Raw genomic sequence first — 22,084 nt, 5'->3', positions numbered from 1 at the left:
TATTATCTATCAGCCTTACACTAAGAATCTTTGATAATTACACATTTGGGCAGCTAGAGGACAATTTAGTCAACTGCTGGTAAAGTATCTTAAAGCTCAGCTGAAAAAGCAGAAGTACTAAAATCTGTAAAAATCTCAGCTCAATAGTCATGTCTGAAATGCAACCCCCTACTCCCAGGATTCTCCATAGTCGACCTAAATTATCTTGTGGTGTTTTTTCAAAATTGAGGTAACACACAGGCATAGCAATCAGGGCATAGGATGTACTGTGTAGACTATACGAGGGCTTACTGTTGTTATATTATTCTGGCAAAGAACCAAGACTTGAGATTTTTGTTGATAATTCATATTTGAATTTAATTTCAAGGCAAACTATAATGAACCCAGAGGAACTAGTTCATTCTATCACATAAATTAATTTTTTTGATATTTCTCTATAACATGATTTTGAACGAGTGAAGAATTCTGGAATTCCACAGAGAAATCTAATTTAAATTACTACATCACTGCAGATACTATGGAGTCTGGAAGAATCAGCCATGCAAAACCTCTGTATAATGGGCTGAATTACATGACAGGTTTCAGCCTGAATTTAGAATTTCCTTCTTCCATATAGGGTGCTTTAAATTGGCCTCTTGGTTTTATTCGAGTGTATTATTAGCAAGCTTTACAATCCTGGAAATACTCATGTTCCAGTGAAAAGTCAAAAAATATGTCACAAGTTTCTGTAGCCTTTCTCTATAAAATACCCACTTCTCCTTTAATGCTTATAGAAGTCAGCAACACAGATTTATTAGTTACCTCCAGGCAAATCTACTCTGAAATTACAATTTAGTAATGGGAGATGGATCCAAAACACTGTTGGTAAAATATTATATGTATACTTAGGCATGTAGTTAGGGTTGTTAATATCAATTAATTCTGTTCAAAGAGGAGGACTTGTTTTAAAACAACTTCATTTTTCCTTGGCACGTATGTAATTACACAGCTGAAACTAATAGCCACGGAGAAGCAATCTACCACCTAAATAACCAGCATTATTCTTCAAAGTATTATTTGTGCTTTTCTAACTTTACTGTCTCAGAACGAAGGGTGATTACTACATACAACTAAATGTATAATATATATATCAAGGCCATTTGTAAGGGGCAGCCCCTTCCAGAGAGTAGCTCCAGTTATTATATGGCAGTTTTCTGGACAGTACCACAAAATTTTTTTTTAATTTGCAAGTCTACTATTTTCCCCCAAACCAAGTAAGATAATATTTATTTCCACAAGATTTTCTTCTTCCTTTTCTAATGTATATTATCATTACCACCACTATCCTTTCCTTTTATCTCTGTGTAAACCATGTGCTCAATCACATTTGCCATTTTGTTTGGGTGACATTCCCATCAATCAAGTGACTGTTGGTGTACACACCACAGGAGCTATGAAAATATACCATAGAAATTTCATTACAATTCATTGTGATACCTGAGAGCCTTTCACATACAGAAATTTTAGCAAGAAAAACTTCAAACCCATTCTTAACCAAATACCTTCCATTAGGCCTCTACTTTTTAATTCAGTATTTATAGCCCACAGAATACACGTCAGCAAAATATATAGGAAATACCTGCCATCTACCTAGTATGACAGGCATTCTTTAGAGAGCACTGGGGATTTCCTTCAGTGAGTCTAGGAGATAGGCTTGATGCATTTCAAAAGTAAACCTTATACTTCTATCACATCTTCAATGCCCAACAGCTGTGCTGGTAACACAAAGCTCCAAGATAGTCAAAGCCAGTATTTTGTTCTGCTTTATTCTGATGTAAAGTTTTAATACTTACACATGCAATGGAGGAATCGGAGAAGGATCATAATGGTAACGCCCCTCGTGATGTCTTGCATCGATTGGCACAGGAGGATGGAATGCAGGAAAAAGGTGAGGAGGGTCTGAAAAAGAAAGAAAGGCTAAACTGTATAAAAGGAAAGCTTGAAACAGAATTCCAGTTCATGACACAACACCTCTATACTGTCTTTATGACTTACACTGAACCTACTTCAAGAATTTGTAGAAGGACTCTTGAGGCTTCATGAGGTACCACAGAAGTACAATCGAGTCAATAATACCTGTACCTGAGAAAGCAGAGCCTATGAATGTAACCAAAACCCACACAGAAAAGCCAGAAAGGACATGCATCTATCTTGGAAAATGGCCAGCCAGAGTAGGGCTGAGCCACAAAACCAAGGTGAACAGAGTCTAAGACACTTATCTTTTTTTCATTTATACAGTTAAGAGAAATTTAGAACAAGGTATAATAAATACTAGTCCCATTTCTCTCACATATATGCTTTTTAAGGGAAGGAGTGCTTTTGAAAGTCGCTGTTAGTATCCACGGCATACACACACACACACACACACACCATACCACAAACACATACCCACACCACACATATACACACACCCCATACACACCAAACACTCCACACATACCACCCCCCCCACAACATATACCATGCATACACCCACACGCCACACATCAGACATACCACATACAACAAATACCACACATACACAATTTTTTATTTGTTTTCAACACATTCTCTCCCTTCTTCTTGGCCTGGGTGATGCCTCCACAGTCCCGACAAAAGAACAGCAAATCTATAGGTTGGCGGAGAAGTGCTATGTAGCCTGGCTGCAAGAGAGGAGCTTACCTCCATCAGACTGACAGACGGAGGTTGGGAGCAAACTAGGAGGTTCTTGCCCTGCAGCCCTAACATTCACCTTGGCCCCAGACCAGCCTCTCCTTCTGTTATGCTAAGGCTGGTGTTCACCGTTTCCTGGGTTCCTGTGTACACACTTAAAATAACTTCTCTACCCACTCCCCCACTTATTCGTAGTAGCTTATGCTGATTGTCTCTGACAAATCTGGAAAAAAAAAAACTTCAAAAAAAAAAAAATAAGCGATTCACTGCAAAAACTGAAGACAGTTTCACTACATTTTATCTTCAGAAGCACAGGTGATATTTTGTAACAGGCACTAAAGTTTTTCCCAAGTTTCAAAAAGCAAAATAAAGGAGTTCAAAACCTGGAGGTGTGCCTCCACAGCTATGAGCCTGTTATTACAGCAAACATGCTGAACTTGTTCTCCGGTAGTACCTTCCACAAACGTCTGGGCCTGCATGTAGCCATCGTGCTATCGCCCTTGAACTGACAACACTCCCAGGAATTGATGTGTACACCAACGCGCTTCCAAAGGGCTTTGAGCCATTTCTACAAGTCTGAAGATTTGCCTAGACCTGAGGGTAGCAGAAGGTAAAGGCAATTTCCAAATGAGGCACTGAGAACAGGTTCTGAGAGATGGCTGGAAAAAGTGACACAGAATCCTTCCAAGGGAGTTGGGGTGGGGGAGGGGGAGACAAGGGTAGAACTGGTACCCCCTACCCAAGAAATTCCCTAAGTCACAGTGGAAGACTAGTATGTATGTGTGGTGAATTCCGATGGTTTTCATTTTCCTCCCTAAACATTTCTCTTTTTTCTAAGTCTTCTTCAACAAGCATCTTTTAAAATATAAACATAACAAACTTCTTTTTCTTTAGTATTTTGGCTTTATTGAAATATAATAGACAATTAATTGCTTGTATTTACATTGTACAATTCAGTGAGGTTTTTTTTTCAATTATAGTTGGCATACAATATACCAGTTTCAGTTGTATAGCAGTGATCAGAGATCCACATAACTCAGAGATCACACCACTAAATCTAGTACTCCTCTTCCCCTTATAGATTAATTACAACATTAAGCATCTTCCCCATGCTACACTCTACATCTCCATGTCTATTCTGCAACTGTTCATTTGCACCTCTTAATCCCTTTGCCTTTTTTTGCCATCCCCCCCGCCACACCCTCCTATCTAGTAGCCCTCAAAATATTCTCTGTATCTCTGAGTTTATTTCCGCTTTTGTTATTGTTGATTTGTTCTTTAGATTCCACATGTACGTGAAATCATGCAATATTTGTCTTTCTCTATCCAATCCATTTCATTCAACTCAATATCCTCTAGGTCAATCAGGCAATATATTTGTCCATCCTTTTAGACTGTGTCATTTAATCTGAAGTGAGTCTCTTGTAGGCAGCACATGTAGGGGTCTTGTTTTCTTATCCATTCAGCCACCCTATCTTTTGCTTGGAGCACTTAATTCTTTTCCATTTGAGGTACTTATTGATAGGAATAAATTTATTACCATTCTTTATTCCTGTTTTTGACACATTTTTTTTCTTCTTAAAGAAGTCCCTCCAACTTTTTCTGTAATACTACTGGCTTGGTGGTGACAAATTCCTTTAGCTTATTTTTGTATGGGAAGCTCTTTATCTGTTCTTCAACTCTAAATGATAGCTTTGCTAGATAAAGGATTCTTGGTTGTAAATCCTGGGTCTTTATCATGTCGAATATTTTGTGCCAAGCCCTTCTGTCCTGGATAGTTTCTTTTGAGAAATCAGCTGCCAGTCTTATGGGTGCTCCCTTGTAGGTAACTATCTGCTTTTATCTTGCTGCTTTTAAGATTCTCTCTTCGTATTTAACCTTTGGCATTTTAATCATGATGTGTCTTGGTGTGGGCCTCTTTGGGTTCCCGGTTTCGGGGACTCTCTGAGCTTCCTGGGGTTGTATGTCTATTTCCTTTACCAGATTAGCGAAGTTTTCCATCATTATTTCTTCAAACAGCTCTTCAACATCTTGTTTCCCTCTTCAGTTAATCCTATGACATGGATATGTTTACCTTTAATAGTGTCCCATAGGCTCCTTAAATTATTATTATAGTCTTGGCTTCTTTTTTCTTGCCATTCTTATTGAGTGAGTGTCTTTGGCTCTATATAGGTTATTTGATCCTCTTCTTAGTTCACTTTGTTTATTCCTTTGTTTATTCCACTTAAAATACTTCTCATCTCAGATAATGAGTTCTTCATTTCTGACTGGTTCCCTTTTATAATTTCCATTTTATGTTTTTTTCTTTTTAAAGTTCTCACTGAGTTCATCTACTCTTCCCCTAAATTCATTGAGCAACCTTATAACCAGTGTTTTGAACTCTGCATCTGTTAGATTGCTTGACTCCATTATTCCTAGATCCCTGTTCTGTTCTCTCACATTGTTTCTGCTTCGTCTTTCCATTTTGGCTGCTTTTCCATATCTGTTTCTATGTACTAAGCAAAGCTCCTAAGTCTCCTGGTCTTACTAGTGTGGATTTGTGTGGTAGGTGTCCAGTGGCACAGTCCTGAGAGAGGTTCAGCTGCTGGCCAAGTTTAGCCCCAGCCTGTGCCCTCTGGGGCCACCTGTTAAGATTCAGCAAGCAATCCACAGATGCTGTGCTTATAGTTGCCTTGAAAAGCCACACCAGAAACCGAGGCCGGCTGCCTCCAGTGTGAGTCTAGGTGCTGCTCTGTAAGGAGCACCTCACTCGCTAAGGATATACCTGGATGTGGCTTGGGTGGGGCCGCGAGTTGGGAGAAGTGAAGTTTCAGGGAATCCTCTGGGCAGAGTGACCTCTGTTATCTATGTCTGATGATGTCTCTGCTATGGTGGTGCTGTATCCGTGGGCTGGGAGTGGGAAGGGCTCAACAAGAGAACAATGGATACTGCCAGCACTCTATACAGAGTGAGTCTTGCCTCGGCCCTCACTCCAACAACTCATTATATAAGTCCCCATATAAGTCCCTGGTGCCCTGTGCGCGTAGCTGAACCAGCACTGGTGCTCAGAGCAACCAGGTCCATCACTGCGAAAGTCTGCTCGTGGACGTGGCCCCTTTAAGAGGCTTCTGCCACTATCACAGCCTCCATCTCAGCCGTTCGGGCGGGGCAGCCTCACGTCCTCGCCCCCTCCTACCTTCTGCTGTTGCAGGGTGATTTCTTGGATTTCTCCCTAGTTGTATAGCTTGTTCATCTAGATCCCAGGTGATTTTTCTTTGCTGTTTGCTCTTTGTTTCCATCACAACCTTGATTTGGTCACCAGAGAGATGAACAGAGCCTCTATCATCTACGCCATTTTTTCCCCCCAACAAACTTCTTTAATTTAAATTTTATTTTACTTCCCTTATTTTGAACTTCATCCTTCAAAAATCTAATAGTATGGTTATGAGGAAAAATAAAATATGAATGAAAAACTATTAATAGAACCAAGGAAGTACTCAAAGCTGCGATTTCACAAGAATTAGAACCTAAAAAACTTCCATGACTGGAAGGAGACTATTGTACTGAAAATGTCAATTACTCACGGTATTTTGTGCTTGTTTTAAAATAAAGGGGGGAGAGGGTCCTTCAGAGGGAAGAAAAGAACCATCTTAGTATGGTCATATCATTGTATGACAATAATGCTAATATTCAACAAGTGAGGGCAATATTGACTACCTGATCATTTATCCCACTTTATACATTTTATAAAGTCTATACAAAAAATCAATTACATTTTGAGTGCACCACTTAGTATTTAATATTAAAGTATGTAACAGCTGGGTGTTTAACAGAAATCTGGATGGCTGGCGCGCTGGGTTTGAAAGTTTATCCAGCACTGTTGTGAAATTCAGTGCTCCACATAACTCAGTGATCCTGCAGAGTCAAAATATCCTAATTTATTTAATCATTTGATAAAAATTATTCATCCTTATTAAAATAATATAAAATTAAGTGGAGTAATCTTTTTCACTAGTTTGAAAGTTTGACACATACTCAGTGACTGATTCCTGATTTTAAATTGAAACAGGCCCAAATGAATCAGTTTCAAGTCGGGGGTCAGGTGAAGCCATCAGAGATGACTCTTCTTTCCCTTCCTTTCCTTTCAGCAGTCACTACTGATGCAAACATGCTTGCCTCTAGCAAACTTCAAACCTAACACATGTCCTCTGCTCTTGGAAATCGGAAAATAAACCTACTAGAACTGTGTATAAATTAAGCATTCATAAAGTCTGACCCACCTAAAGGCTTCTCTTACACACTATTTTATATAGCTGTTTTGAGACAAGTTGTGACAACTATGTCAGAGTTGGAAGATATTTTTACTTCTTTACCTCTTGGCTCTTGGCTGTGTTCTACATGATTAAATTCTCTACACCAGATAAATAGGTGTTAATTGTATCTGATTTTCTCTATGTGGGTACACCTATGAATTATGATGAAGTACAAATTCACAATTTTCAAACACACAGGGCTCAAAATGTGTGAATTCATTCCACATTCAATACATGCCTCACAGATTCAGGAACTAACAGTCATTATCTTTTATATGAATATTTATAATAAAGTTGCAGTGATTATGTATACAGGGGTAAAGACCAACCAGTTAATCCTATAAAATCAAAGGAGTGTGCCCAAGTATTAAAAAACTCTCTTTCTGAAGGAAAACCTACAACACTATCATGTACATTAAAAAAGGTATCGTCATCTCATTTTTAAGACATCAAATAGGGTTTTAATTCCCCATCTCTCTCTCTCCTCCTCCCTCCCTCCCTCAATTTCTCTCTCATAACGAATGAGAAAATGACCAAGCATTGCAAAAATATTTGAAAGAAAAATGTGAAAATTAGTATAGTTATTTTTCACTGTTGAGTGTGTTTTGTGATTTTAAAAGTTAATTCTGACTGAAAGTCTGTGATGCAGCTTGTAATACCATTTGCACAGGGTTTATTTATGTCCCACAGAATTTATGAATTCTGCATTCCAAAATTGGGTTAAATAAAGAACAAAAAATTATGGATATGATCTGATTTGACCAAAGACATCTGGTTTTAGTTTAAATATTTTACTATTTCTATTTGTTTCCTTCTTGATTTAGTTTAAAATAACTTCTCCTGCATTGATTGTCTATGCAAACAATTATAACTTGTGTCAATTATCAGTGGAAATCATGCCTCTTAAACAATTTTCTGAGAATATGCAATGGAATACCTCTTATAATTAGAGACATGCTTGACCATAGCTTAACAATGTAAACAAAAAGTAAAAAGCAGAAAGGGCATGTCCTTTAATATATGTGGCATCACATGACATTCTCATACATTTCTCAAAAAAAAAGAAAAGAAAAAAACCCTAATCTTCAAACGTTGAATGCTTCCCTTGCAACTTGGCTTGTCATTTCTATGTGGAAGATCAGCCACATATTCCATCTCAGGCCCAAGAAGCTGTCCAAGAAAGCCCAGATGACAAGAACAGGCCCGTGTTGCCAGCAGCCACCATAATTATCCACCTCATGGTTTATTATTTACACATGAGCAGCACAGCTGTGGAGCATCATAACTCAAGTGTATGTGTAATAAGTCACCGCACCGCAGCCATCTCCTGTTCTGGCCCTTGACAAAACACCACATGATGACTTTTCCAAACTCAGGCGAAAACTGCTGAAGCAGAAGGAAGTGCCACTAAACCTGGCTACCTCCTATTTATCATACAATTTCCTGACTGATGGTTTCACAAACCAGCTGCTAAGTGCTGTGTACTCTACTGTCAGCAAACTAACGGGCTAAATGGAAGACAGGGAGAATAATGTGCAGAACAGGTGAAATCAATTTTACTGAGGGAATTAAAATTCTACCAGGTGGGGTGAGTCTATGGAGCAGTGGTAACCAGTCAACTGTACATGCTTATGGTTGCAAAGATGATTTATTATAGACTAGCAAGGGGTTTGAATATTGGACCAAATTCCTCTATACTAAACTGAAATTTGAAGAGTGCTTATTATTTGAGGCTTGAGCAGAATAGTCTAAATGCCATAAATACATAATTGGTTTGACACATGTTTAAATTGAAATGCATAGTAAAAATATTTGTGCCGCGTACAGTTATCAGTATTCGATTTCATGCTAGCTGTCATCATGCTGTGCATTAAGGGTCTCATTAGGAATGAGAGGCATTGATTTTTAGGTCTCTTCAAAATAGCCTGGGTTGATCATAAAACCTATAGCCAGAGAAAGACACTTGAGAGATTTATCTTCAGCTGCATCATTCTCTCAAGAAATAGTTTTAGTTCTTCAGGCTAAAAGATCTCTTGGAGCCATTCTGGAAAGCTGTCTTTAAGGTTTGAAACTTACATACCAAAAATTGTAGATTAAAAAAAAGAGATCAAAGTAAGCTAAGTTAGTCCCCTGAAGGAATCATTCACCAAATGATACCAGAGTGGCCTAAAAGTGTTCAGGAAAGAGCATAGGAGAACCGACAAGAGAAAACTGCCTAGCACAGTTCTCCGGGCTTATTCAAATACTGAAACTGTCTATACACTGACTTTGGAATTTAATCTAGAACAGAACTCAATATTATTTTTTCTGTCATTAGGGTCAGCTCTGCCTGTAAGAAAGTCCAGTCCCCTTGAATTCATTCACTTCTCTGTCATCACTAAAAATACTGTGAAAACCCCATGCGGGCAACATCAACTATTTTAAAACCCAAATAATTATCCAGCATCTATCAAATGAGAGGTCTCAAGTGGCAGAGAAGGGGTTAGAGAGAGACTGTCACCACTCCAATGAGAGGGTGGAGAGGTAGCCTGGGCCTCTTCCGGCCTTAGCTATCTGCAGTCATCACCTTGGCACATGCAAGACTTTTTCCAGGGTTCATTTGGACTAAGGAAGATATTACAATGTGGACTGACTCCAATACCCAGACTGTCTCCTTTACTCAGACATCCTGCCCACAGAAAGGAATATGCCTTTAGACAACGTGGCACTAGATAGAAGCTGATCTAGCCCCTCTGAGGATACCCTATGGGTACCTGACCAGAAGTGTGTACAGCAACAAAGCAGTCAGTCTGTGGCCCTCCTGATCTTCCATGAGCAGAATCTGAGGACTGGCACCTCACAGGGACCAGCTATGGATTTGTTGGGCATCACAGTGGAATCACACCATGAACCACCTCACGGAGCATCAGGAAATTTCCTTCTGGTCTTACAGGTATGTTGTGTGGAGCTGGAACTGACTCCAGAGTCATTTGTGTGGATCATTTTGTTTATAAGACCTTGTGTAATATGGTGCAGGAACTAAGAAAATGTAGTTCTGGTGTGTTCTAGAAATCTTATAGACACCTTGTATAAAGAAAAAAATCTATTATTTTGTCACTTTATACCATGGCAGGAACCTTAACTCAGAGGGCATATGTTATAGGAGAGAACTGCAAACTACTGTTGGCTTTTGCAGATAAATTTTGTTGGAACACAGGTACGCTCTTTTGTTCGCATGTTGCCCCTGGCTACTTTCACGCTACACTAGTAGAGTTGGCTAGTTGCAACAGAACACGTGGCCCACAGAACCTACCATATTTACTATCTGGCCCTTTACAGAAAACAGTTTGACAAACCCTGTCCTAGTATACCACAATAAAGTAATTTTCTAAAATTTTTACATTTCAGAAAAACCACACACAATTTTTTTTATGAATGTGTAGTTTCTGAGTGATAACACTATACATGTAAGATATTTACATGCCAATTTATGTGACTTAAAAATATCTTTATACTAGAAGTAGCCATACTAGTAATTATTCAGAAAAGGTATACGATTTTAGCAAAACATGTCCTCAATAAATTCTAAGATAAGAACGATAATAGTTGAAATTGACTATGAATTTAGCAAATAATGACAATAATCACTTAACATTCTCAAGTTTTAGTTTCCTTATAGCTCAAGGAAAACATATACAAAGTTACACAGAAAGCTAATTAACAACAAAAACTATGCTATTTCTAAAACCCAACAGATTTTTCCTACTGCCCAAAGTTCCTGACTCCCACTGTATAAATATTCTCATGGGCGTGCCCTACTACTCAAATAGTCATCTTGCTATTATTTCTTCTGTGCAAGCATGTAGGCATATTCAATTCATTTAATTAATATTTCAGACCTAAATGCTACCTAGCATTATAGTCTGATCATACCATACTTCATCCATGCCACGCTCCTTAACAAACATAATTATGTATTTCCACAAGAAAATGACAAATAGCCCTCTGCAAGTGAATTGACGAAACAAATTTCTGTCTTTACCACCTCAAATGTGTCCTGGATTGTGAACAAAAAATTGATGGCTCCGCTTTCTGGTCCCTTCTAACTTCTTTTACCAGAAGTCTCTGCATTTTCTCAGCTAAAACTCACATCCATTGCATTCCCAGTGGCAGAAGTAGACCACATCTACCTACTGGCCGACCATGAAATCCTTCCATCCACAGTCTCTGGAATGTATCTTGCTTATGATCCCAAATATATGCATCCATGACATTTTTGTTGTCTCTAGCTTTCCTGCCAGGATAAGAAAGAAAAAAGTCAACAGAGGGAAAGGCAGCAAAGAGAAATAAGAGAAGGTTTATAGCCATTATACCTAAACTGCAGAACACTCCGAGGGAAATCACATGAAAACATAAGAGGAATCACCACATTTAAAAGTGACAAGTCTATTTCCTTTAAAATATGCTAATGTTGTATTTTCAGTGACAATAAGTAAGCTTGAAAATTGGTACTAGTAACATATTCTTGTATTGATGACCATATTTTTGTACAGCACAATTCAAAAACCAAATTTGTACTTCCAAAAATATATACATTAGGATTCCTAAAGTTGATGAAATAAAAGCAGAAGATGAAATGTTTCTAGAAAAAAGCATTTGGTATCTCAGATTTAAGTACAGAAGCCTTGGAGACACAATGGACTCAGAAGTTGCCTGGTTTAGTTAGTACACAAAACATTTCATTAATCAACAAAGGTGAGCTCTAGAGGTTGTATGCTATCCGAAATACCTTCTTTTTCAATGTTGCAAAATTATTAGATTCAGGTAGTTAAAGTGTGAAACCAAAGGAATACAAAGCTTGACATTTTATAAAACTCATGTACATTACCTCATGGGATCCTCTTGATAACCCTTAAATCATCATTTCCAAAGATTTATTATTATTCCCCTAAGTCTTATTTTTCTTTACTTCCTGTACACAGTCCAGAGAACTATCAAGGGAAAGTTTCATTATCTGCTCAGAAAAGCTAAATGATTTACCCAAAGTTGCATAAACAAGGCCTTGTGCTGCAAGTTGGTTCCACTACCAGAGCACCCAGGAGATGGCACTCCCAGCGCAAACTTTATCAGAGAGTAGTATTCCAGGCACCACCACAGGGAGAGACTCTCAGTTTGAAAACTCGGGCCGCCTGGATGGAGACTGACTGGGCTGAGAGTCAGAGCATCAGGTGAATTCACCTCAGAGTTCCTCAGCAAAGAATGCTGCCACTAATCAGAAAACCACTCATTCAAGTCCACCCAGGAAAATACTTTGAAGGCACTGGAAAACTAGCAGTAACCTTAAGAGCGTACTGGTTGGCATATCTTTGTAGCCAATAAGAAACAAGAATGAGGCCCATATTCATTCTACTTTAAACCAACAGAGAAGATGCTGAAGAGCAGGTTATTGACTCTCTCCCCCTTCCATCTCTACCATGCAACCCATTTCTAGTTCCTGTCAATCAACAAACAACTAAAGGTTTTCCAAGGTTTGCCCCATTAATAGTAATTAATAATAATTTCTTTTTAAAATCATGAGTATAGACATAGTAGTTCCCCTTATCCTCTGGGGATACATTCCAAGACTCCCAGCGGCTACGTGAAATCCAATACCAAACCCTATGTACACAGTATACTGTTTTTTCCTATACATACAAACCAATAATAACATTAAGTTACTAACAGTAAGAGATTAATAACAACAACTAATAATAGGACAGTTATAACATTATAATAAATGCTATGTAAATATGGTCTCTCTCTCAAAACATCTTACTTTATTATTATGTACAGCATGGATACACGGAGCAAACGAATGGTTCACTTCCTCACATCCCCGCAGTGAGATGGAGGCTGACAGCCTGAGATTTCATCACACTACTTAGAAGAGCATGTAATTTAAAACTTACCATTGTTTATTTCAGGAATTTTCCATTTTATATTTTATAACCGTGGGTAACTAAACCACGGAAACTGAAACCTCGGAGAAGGAAGGACTACTGTACAATGCATTGAATACTTTAATACATGTCAGGCACTGTACTAACCCTTTTTAAACTTATTTATTTCTTCATACCATCCTGGGGGCAAGTACTAAAAATATGACCATTCTTCTGGACAAGGGAGCCGTTTAAGGATCTTGTCCAAGGAAATGTAGGAAGAGGGTGCCAGAGTCGGTGTCTTTTTCACTTTGACACTGTCAGAGTACAGGTTTTTGTGTAAACTATATTCTCCAGACTTACAACCCTAACACCTACACGGAGCCATGTCTCTCCCAGCTCCCAAAACCTGCAGTGGCCCAGCACGGCCTTCCTAGTCCACCCCATTTTACCATGGCATTCATGGTACCTAACCACCTAGCTTCACCCAGGATTCTTCTGTCTGAACAGTGCAGCCATTCATTGTTACAACTTATCTTGTCCCCTCAGTAAAAACAAGTTCCTCTTAGCTAAGTGTGACTCTGTCTTCAAGGGTCTTGCAAATGCCACCACATGGGTCTAGGTTCCCTGAGGCCCTGGGGGAATACTTGCTCCTTCCTCCCTTCTCCATCATTCAAGTTACATGGGACCACTAGGGACAACCTCTGGAACTCTATATGCACCCACACTGTGTCCTCACTATTTCTTCTCTCACTAGACTCTAAGTTCTCTGAGGGCCCTTGTGTTCCTACTCACACAAGCCCATGTTTGCTAAATACAGATGGTCTTCAACTTGACTTACTATTGTTCAACTTATGATTATACGATGGTGCAAAAGTGATACACATTCAGTAGAAACTGCCTAAGCTAAGCCTACAATGTTTGGTTAAATGTATTAAATGCATTTTCGACTAACGATATTTTCAACTTATGATGGGTTTATCAGGGCATACCCCCATCATAAAATGAGTAACATCTGTATTGAGCTGTAAGCAAATAAACACACATGAAAGACAAGTGCTTACCATGTCCCACTACTATGCCAGGTAATGTGATGACAAACCCCTGTCCTGTCATGCAGTCAGATCAGAATTGTCTTCTTTCCCTTCCACACTACCTGGGGCATGGGGGCAAAAAAGTCTTGCTTATCCCTGTACACCCAGTTGGAACTCAATCAATGTTTCCTATAGGAAAGGTAAAGGAGGGAGGAATGACAAGAAAAAAAACCAGACCACTCAATGGCAGCAGTGGACCAGGCTAGCCTCCCTCCTAGGCACTAAAGGACTTCCACCTACCTAATGAGCCTCCAACAACAGTTAGAACCAGAGAACCCCAAAGGCAGGCCCCACCTTCTCTCCAGAATTCTCCCTGTGCAGGCTTCCAGGTGCTCCCATGTTCAGAGCAAGCACAGGAGCAACTCCTAGCAGATGCTTGCATACCTTGAGCCAAATTGTACCTCTGAAGTTCATATTCTAGCCCTGCAAGGCTGCCTGCTTCCTGCTGGGTGGTGAGTAACTTCATGTAAGCATGCAAAGTCACCACCCAATCCCACCCTGACACTCCTAAAACATGGCAGACAATGGAGGGCCTCAGCAATAACCACCTCAAGTGGGGCCTCTTCCAAGACACTGAATGTTCTTTCTCACCAAGGCAATGTTGATGCTCCAGTGAATTCAAGATACTCAAGTAGGCTGCTAAGACCCATATGGAAAAAGCTCTTTGACACAAAAGGTTGGAGGTCAAAAGTTTAAAAGCTCATGACAGAAATGACAGAAGCCCCTTCGCTTCCACTCCCCCTTTTTTAGTCAATAACATCAAAGGCTCTGCCCTGTTCTTAATGCTATTATTGTTATGCCTTTGGAATCCACTGAAATTCCAGCATGCTTCTGGCATACTGGGAGCATTGAAAGGCTCCCCGTTCCTGTCCCTTAAACTCTAAATTCTCACTGTCTATGAAGCATCACGGAGCAGGAACACACAAAGCTTTTAAGCAGAGTTTATTTTAAGTACGTCTTTCACCATGATTGTCAAATAATAATAAAGCACACTAAGTGATTCCCTTGCAAGGATGAGCAAGAAAATTAGAGAGAAAGGAGAGAATCTGCCTTTGCCAAGGGGGAAAATAATCTTCGCATTTCTCGTATCATGAGAATGCAAGTACCTAAACATTCCCCACTCTTTTTATATTTCTTTTTTCTCTGCAATCCTACATTAGCCACTAGACACACACTTTACACAAGCCCTCAAAGACATAGGCTATGTGAGTATCTATTAAATGGCACCATTTGAGGAAAACAAAATTTCAATTTAAGAACAGTGCTCTAATGACCAGTTGCATATGTGCACCTATGGCATCCCCACAATTAATGATTGAGATGACCAAACTGGGGAAACTCTTATTGCCAGAGCCGTCTTCTGGTCCATTAATAAAGCTGAGTTTATCAAATTATTATACTGACAGCATGGACCCAGAAAGAATGAAATTCAAAGGGAAAAAATGAAAACTTATTTAAATTTGTCATAACATCCAACTGAATACTCTACTCTCTCCACCCATACTGAAATATGGGCCCATCTGGCTGTGCTCACTGTCATCAGCCCTCTGACAATCAGCGTCATCTGACTTACCTGACCACCTTCATCCCTTGCCGTCCATGCACAGTCCCCAAGCCGTAAGAGTGACAGAAGGGAATTCCTTCTCAAGCTTTTTGTCCACTCCTGCTGCTGTCCCATGTGTGTTCCTCTTGGTGTGCAGATAAAAATCCCCACAGCTGCCCATATGTTGGTCCGGAACTACCCTAAGTTCCACTCTTCAAAGTTCACACTTGTGACTTCATCTCTTATTGGCTATCCTTCCCTTTGCCACTATCTCATCTGACTTCGTATCCTGATTCTTAGCCTAATTCCTTTTGCAACGCTGAATAAATTTCAGATTATCTCTTATCTGCTGTCCCTTAGAGCAGTGGTCCCCAACCTTTTTGGCACCAGGGACCAATGCTCCTATGAGAATCTAATAATATCTGATAATCCGAGGTGGAGTTGAGGCGACGATGCTAGCTCTGAGGAGCAGCTGCAAATACAGACGGTGCTTTGTTCACTGGCCCACCGCTCACCTCCTGCTGTGTGTCCCAGTTCCTAACAGGCCACAGACCAGTCGCAGATCAGAAATTGGCGACCCCTGCCTTAGAGCACCTGCTCTCACCATAATGCCCTTGGATGTTTGAACTATACTGCAGGCAAGAGGCACCTTGCTCTGGGTCCCCAAGCTTCTGGCACAACAACCCACTCTGCCTGCAGAGGATCAAGACCACTAGTTTCCTCTTCCTGTCCATGTTTCTTACAGCCCAGATAAGCTAAACTGCTCAGAAATATTCAAGAAGAATTCAAATTGCCAGCATTCTCCTTCAGGACTGGGAGAAATGATTAGAGGGTGGCAAAAAACCTAGTCTATTCATCTGGGTACTGCTGGGAACACTTGTTCCTGGAGAGGCCAACAGTCCCTAGACTGCTTTTACTGTGCAGGGGCTTCTGGTCTGCTACCTGTGCTGCCCTGAAGTGCAAGCTCTCCTGCCCACTCCTGTACTGCCACCTGGAATGCCCATACCCTGTCTGCTTCCATCCTACCTGCAACTTCTACAGTGATCCTTGACAAATAAGCTTCCTGAGAGGATGACCTAAATGGCTAGTTCTTCCCAAGACCTTCCATTAGCACTCAGTAGCTCTTCAGCTTGTCTAAAAAGGCCCAGGCTCTACCTGATCTCAATGTGATTACCGTCTGGGTCCTCTCCTCCCTCTCCCCAAAGTGACCAACTGCATGGGACCCAGTCTTTACAAACTATACTCGGTGGGTGTCTAAACTCAACGATTTCCCTTTGCTCTCACAGGCCCCTGAGGACAGAGAACATAGTCTATTTCTGGAGTCCATATCTGTACCTAGTCCACCTGGGTCCACCCACAGACCTGGCGACTACACACCAGGTATCCTCAATATCTGGATACGTATCTTCTTTGGTGACACTGGACACACTCTTACCCTATCCTACACTTTGTCAGTGAGCTTCCACTTGTCAGAGAATGAAGTCCAGACACATTTCTGGGGAGCAAGGCTGCTTCTCACACTTTGCTGTTTGTGTTAATGAAGACTCAAAGAGTGATAATATGAGACCTTAGTGTATTTAAAGCAAAGCATGGGTTTAATAACTGATACCACACCAAAGATAAAATTGATGGTAATCTACTGGTAATCTTCGAGACAAAAAGTAGTATTTGCACAAAATTTATAACTCAGCATGAAACCTTAGAAAATTCACCCTTCCCAATTACACCTTCTCAGTTACACCTTCTCTGCAGTCAGACAGCCAAACACTTAGCACACTGAATGATGCATGTTGCAGCCCTTATAAGACAATACCCACTGGGTGTTCCCTTCTCACAGCAATCATCTGCTCTCCATCATCCATGCAGCTGAAAATGCTTTTCATTTTAAACCATATTTTGTAGATTTACAGAGAAACAAATGTCAATAACAACTACAATATAAATTTTTTTTTAAGGCCAATAAGACCAAAGGGCCAAGTGACATAGGTAAAGGTAGTTTAAGGAGTTATTGATAATTCTAAGTGTTTCTCCTTCAATACCCATGCCCAAGTTAACATCAATAATGTGAACAAAAAAAGGGGCTATGCAATAAGACTGACAAGCTCAGGAAGACCACATGGCAGGCCTGGCAAGCTCAATCAAAAGTAACCACACAGGATGGTCTGATCACAAATTCCCAACTGGACCGGTCATGGCCAGTACTCACATCCCAGGATTACATAACTTTCTTAGCAAATGTCAATCTTTAACTTAGGTGATCTCTGTCCAATGGTCTTACGCATCGAGGATAACCAATTATTGAAATGTAAAAGAATAATTTTCTTTTCCTACTCCTCGAAGGCACAACCACCAGCACCAAAACACAAGACCACAGAACCCCTCATTGTTATCTTGTTCCATACATACCATCTCTAGGTACTGTAAACATTAATTATTAACAACCCTTCACCCACCAAAGAGCGTGATTCTCCATTTTGCCTTTTATTCAATTCTAGAGATTTCCCCACTATGCTTTCTCTCACCTCCTTAATCTACCACCAGTGGATTTCATGTAGCTTCCTTATGTCTTCTCCTTTGATTTTAATGTATAAAATAAGCTGTAAAACTGCCATTCTCCAGAGCATTTGAGATCTTGCTCCCCGGTATATGTTGTCAGTTTGGCTCAAATAAATTCATAAAAATTCTCTACAGGTTTGAATGTTCCTTACATCGACAACAGTCAACATCTTTACCTGAGTATCTTTGGCTTCCTGCGTAATCTGACAGCTCAATCCATGTTTTTCCCTTGCATTCAACCCTTCAATGATGATGAGGCCCTCGTAGGGTTCTCCATACCCTTGTTTCTAAGTAAATTCTGTGGCAAAATTCTGTCCTCTGAATTCCAGATTAGCCATACACTGTTGTCAGCTCAACCTTCAGGGGAGGGAAAAAATGACAGCCACAGATACATGCAAATAATAAATAGCTATCACTCATTGAGCACTCGCTATGTGGCAAGGAGTACTCTAAACATTTCATATTTTATTTACACTAAATAAAACTAAGTGAAAGCTCAATGAAGTAGGTACTACTATCCCTATTTCGCAAATGAGAAAACAGGGATCAAAGAAAACAAAAAGTTAGACATTCGCGTAGGAAGTGACAAAGCTTGACCTTAGGTCCAGATCAGCCTGCCTATAGAACCCTAGAAGACCAGCTTCTTGGCCATGCTACCAGGCCCCAAATTCAGAAAGCCCTATGTTTGTTTTAATACTCTGCTGTGGCCATCTTGAAATTCTTAATGATTTTTAAGCAAGAGCTCTGAATTTTCTTTTTGCACTAGGTCCCACGAATTACGTGGCCTGTCTTGCGTTCACAGGTATTCCCACTATTTCACTCTTCCCAATAACCAAAGTTACAAGTAGCTAAGAGGCACTGTACTGTCATCCATCTACCCAGTTATCACCACCTGGTTATTCACATTGCAACTTCACCCTGAGGTCCTGAGTCAGGAAGAGGGCTGGCCTTTCCTCCACCTCAGCTGTACATCCACTGGTCCAGTCACCCCAGCACCTCCAACACTTCTCCCAGATAGCAAGTCTGCAGTGAGCTTGGCCAGGGAGGTCAGAAGCTGGACCCCACTCTGATAGCCCCTTGCTTGCCTTCGCCTTTGCTAACAAAATTGCCCTGCCATGCGCCAGCCATCCTGAGGGCTAATTGGCTTGTTTTAATCAAGACTGAATGAAGCAGAAGTCCCTCCACACATAAATAAATCACAATTACTAACTGCAAGACTTGAGCAGCTCTCCTCCCCTGTGGCCTGACAGAGGAATTCCCAGGCTTGCCCTACTAGCACAAAAGCCCCCGACTGGCCGGGCAATATCCGCTCACTGGGCTCAGTTTATTATTTAAACAGTTCCTTAACGACTCTTCCCGGAGGTGAGGAGGCCAAAACTGTTTTCCTTCCCTTCACAAAGCAGATCTGCCTGGCTTGTTTGAATGTCTCCAAGGTTTACTTTAGTGCTGGGTTAAATACCTTCCTCCTCGGAGTCAAACAAACAGTTCACTTCATTAGAAAGGCAAACAATTTAGCAAGAGAATACCAGCACTTGAGGGAAACCAAGCTGGGCTTCAAAACCCTCGGCCCGGGAAACGGGGGCTGGTGCTCAAACCCAGGCAGCAGCTCTAGGAAATCACTTCAAAAGCCTTCTCAGGAATACTTCACACATTCACTGGTAATTAACTGATAACCCCAAAGAGATTATCTGCCGGGAGGCTGAGGGCCCCAGAGGATTATCTACAGGGCCACTCTGGAAAAGGCAGAGCTGGGAGGGCACACGATTTTTCTAGAAATGCAAGACAATAAAGTCATCTGGGAAAACACCAAAGTGAGCAGCAACCCCCGGTGTAAAATAACAAAGTAACATTTCATTGAAATGATATTCATTTTAGCAACAGCTGCAACTACATAGGCTGGGGCAGCAAGCAGATGCACAGAAAAGGGACCAGGACAGGAGTGCAAAGCCTGTGGTGTGTTCTCAGGATTCCAACTCAGGAGCGGAAGTCAACGCTTTCCCAGCAAAGACCTGGGGTGCACTGAAAATGCTGAGGGATGGATCATGAGTACGTTAGAGTGAGTGCTTCTCTACCATCAGGGAGAGACCCTGGGAAGGCATATGTCAGTGGACCACTAAACCCTGACGTCATCTGTAAAAGAGCGGGCAAATCCTGCCTGCTCCAGCCTAAAGCTGCCAGGCCTTGGCCCCAGAACCCCTTTGAAGATGGAGACAGAGCCCTTATACCTGTCACCAGTTTCTTCCATGCTAATGTATCTCAGGACCTTATGTCACATTTAACCCAGAACACAGGAAACCATTTTGGGTTCATATTTTAAAAACAAATGGGATCCACTAAGAACACATATGTACCTACCAGTACTGCCCCACACATATATTACAACAGTCATATAAAAAAAAAAAAATAGGTCTGGGCAGTATAGGCATCCCTACTATACTTGAATTTGGGGGTTTCACCCATTTGTGGTTGTGCTGGACAGGGTCAGAGTAAGCATTTCTAGTACTCATGGCTTTTAAGAAGTTTGTAAACCTCAATGCCAACTATAATAAATCATACAAGTCTCTATTAAAACTGTAAATCACCCATGAAATTTAATACTGTCATGAAGAGTAATTAAGTGCTAATGTAATAAATCTACAAAAGAAAAAACACACACAATAATGTGAATCTTAGGAGTAAGAGAATGCTCATGTACTCGAGCTTTAAGACAAATCTCTGTTCCCAAAGAATGTCTGTTTTCCTATCCAAAACCAGTGGTCCTCGGGAGGTAAAAAAAATAAAAAAAAATAAAAAAAATTCATTAAAGGGCCACATTCCCAAACTCAGGACTGAGCCAGACATAGTGCCCTTCTTCAATGCAGAAAAACACCACCAAAATTTACTTTAGTTCTACATTATCGTGTTAAGGAAAACTGAAAGAAATGAAGAAGTAGGAGACAAGGAAAGACCCTGTCCAAGAGGCATCTCAGGTTTGCAAGAAATTCTAGGATGGAGTCACAGTAGTTCTTGTAATGTTACTACTACACTTGTACTGCTCTTCAAATAACCACTTTGTTGATAAACAATTTGTTTAGCTCAAAATCTTTCAAAGTTAGCTGGATAATTAGAACCAGGAATTATTCCCTGAACTTTGTCAATAACTGGTTGACAAATACATGAATAAGTATAAACCTATTCACAGTACCAACTTGACTGACACTGCTGGGTCCCAGGCACCATGAAGGCTCTGCGAACATGGAGAGCATAACAGGCAGTCCTGCCCAAGAGGAGCACTAAAACCCACGTGTCACAAAGACACTAACAAGCACGCCAGCTCAAAAGGGTCCTAGACTCAAAAGATGGCACTCAGGTGGGGAAGAAAGAAGGTGAGAGAAGCCTCCTACGGAAAAGCTTCGTCCAGAAAGATGAACGGGAGGGTGGGGAGAGAACGTGCACAGAGCTGGCAAGAAGCAGCAGGGTGTGTTTGGTGACACATCAGGATCCAGAATGGCTTCAGAGCACTAGTCCTCAAACTCCGCCAGTGCCTCCAATCACCTGGAGGGCTTGTTAAATGCAAATTGCTGGACCCCACCCTCAGAGTCTCCAATTCCATAGGCTGGGGGTGCGGTGAGAATCTGCATTTCTGACAAGCTCCAGGCAATGCTGTCTATGGCAAGCACTTCGAGAATACTGCTCTTAGAGTCTAGTGGAAGAAAAGTTGGGAAGATTGTACACAAGACACTGAGAATGATCAGGCACACATTTTGGAAATATTTGTGGAAACAGGAGAATGGGTTGAGAGAGATGAAATTAGGTGGCGCTACTAGGTCTGAAAATTCAAGGAAGGGTTGTGGGAATGGAAATGAATGGGTTGAGGAGACTCTGGGAAGAGAAGGATGAAAGGATGTGGGTGAGAAGAGAGAGAAGGTTGTACTGACTGCTAGGGTCTCTGTTGATAAGGGTACTGTGTTTGCCCCACCTTAGTTGTAAGATGCAGAGGAAAGGCAGGCAGGGGTCTGGGATGAGGGAGTG

General features: G+C 40.7%; 1 protein-coding gene across 8 annotated transcripts in view; it reads right to left on the bottom strand.

Moving 5' to 3' along the window:
• GLI3 (GLI family zinc finger 3) overlaps positions 1–22,084 on the bottom strand; it is a 268,706-nt gene that overhangs the window by 108,180 nt on the left and 138,442 nt on the right. For 5 of the 8 annotated variants that reach the window (XM_039849280.1, XM_039849281.1, XM_039849282.1 and 2 more), the window contains one exon: positions 1,833–1,938. In XM_039849280.1, the coding sequence (XP_039705214.1) occupies positions 1,833–1,938 (106 nt within the window). Of the gene's footprint in view, positions 1–1,832; positions 1,939–2,034; positions 2,092–11,152; positions 11,257–22,084 lie in introns of those variants that run through there. The other 3 variants (XM_039849285.1, XM_039849287.1, XM_039849286.1) reach the window with 3 other exon arrangements.

The sequence above is a fragment of the Pteropus medius genome, unplaced genomic scaffold (genome assembly GCF_902729225.1).
Source record: "Pteropus medius unplaced genomic scaffold, Ma_sr-lr_union100, whole genome shotgun sequence".
NCBI lineage: Eukaryota > Metazoa > Chordata > Mammalia > Chiroptera > Pteropodidae > Pteropus > Pteropus medius.
Note: the sequence above shows the minus strand (reverse complement) of the source record. Positions and strands in the feature narration are given on the sequence as shown.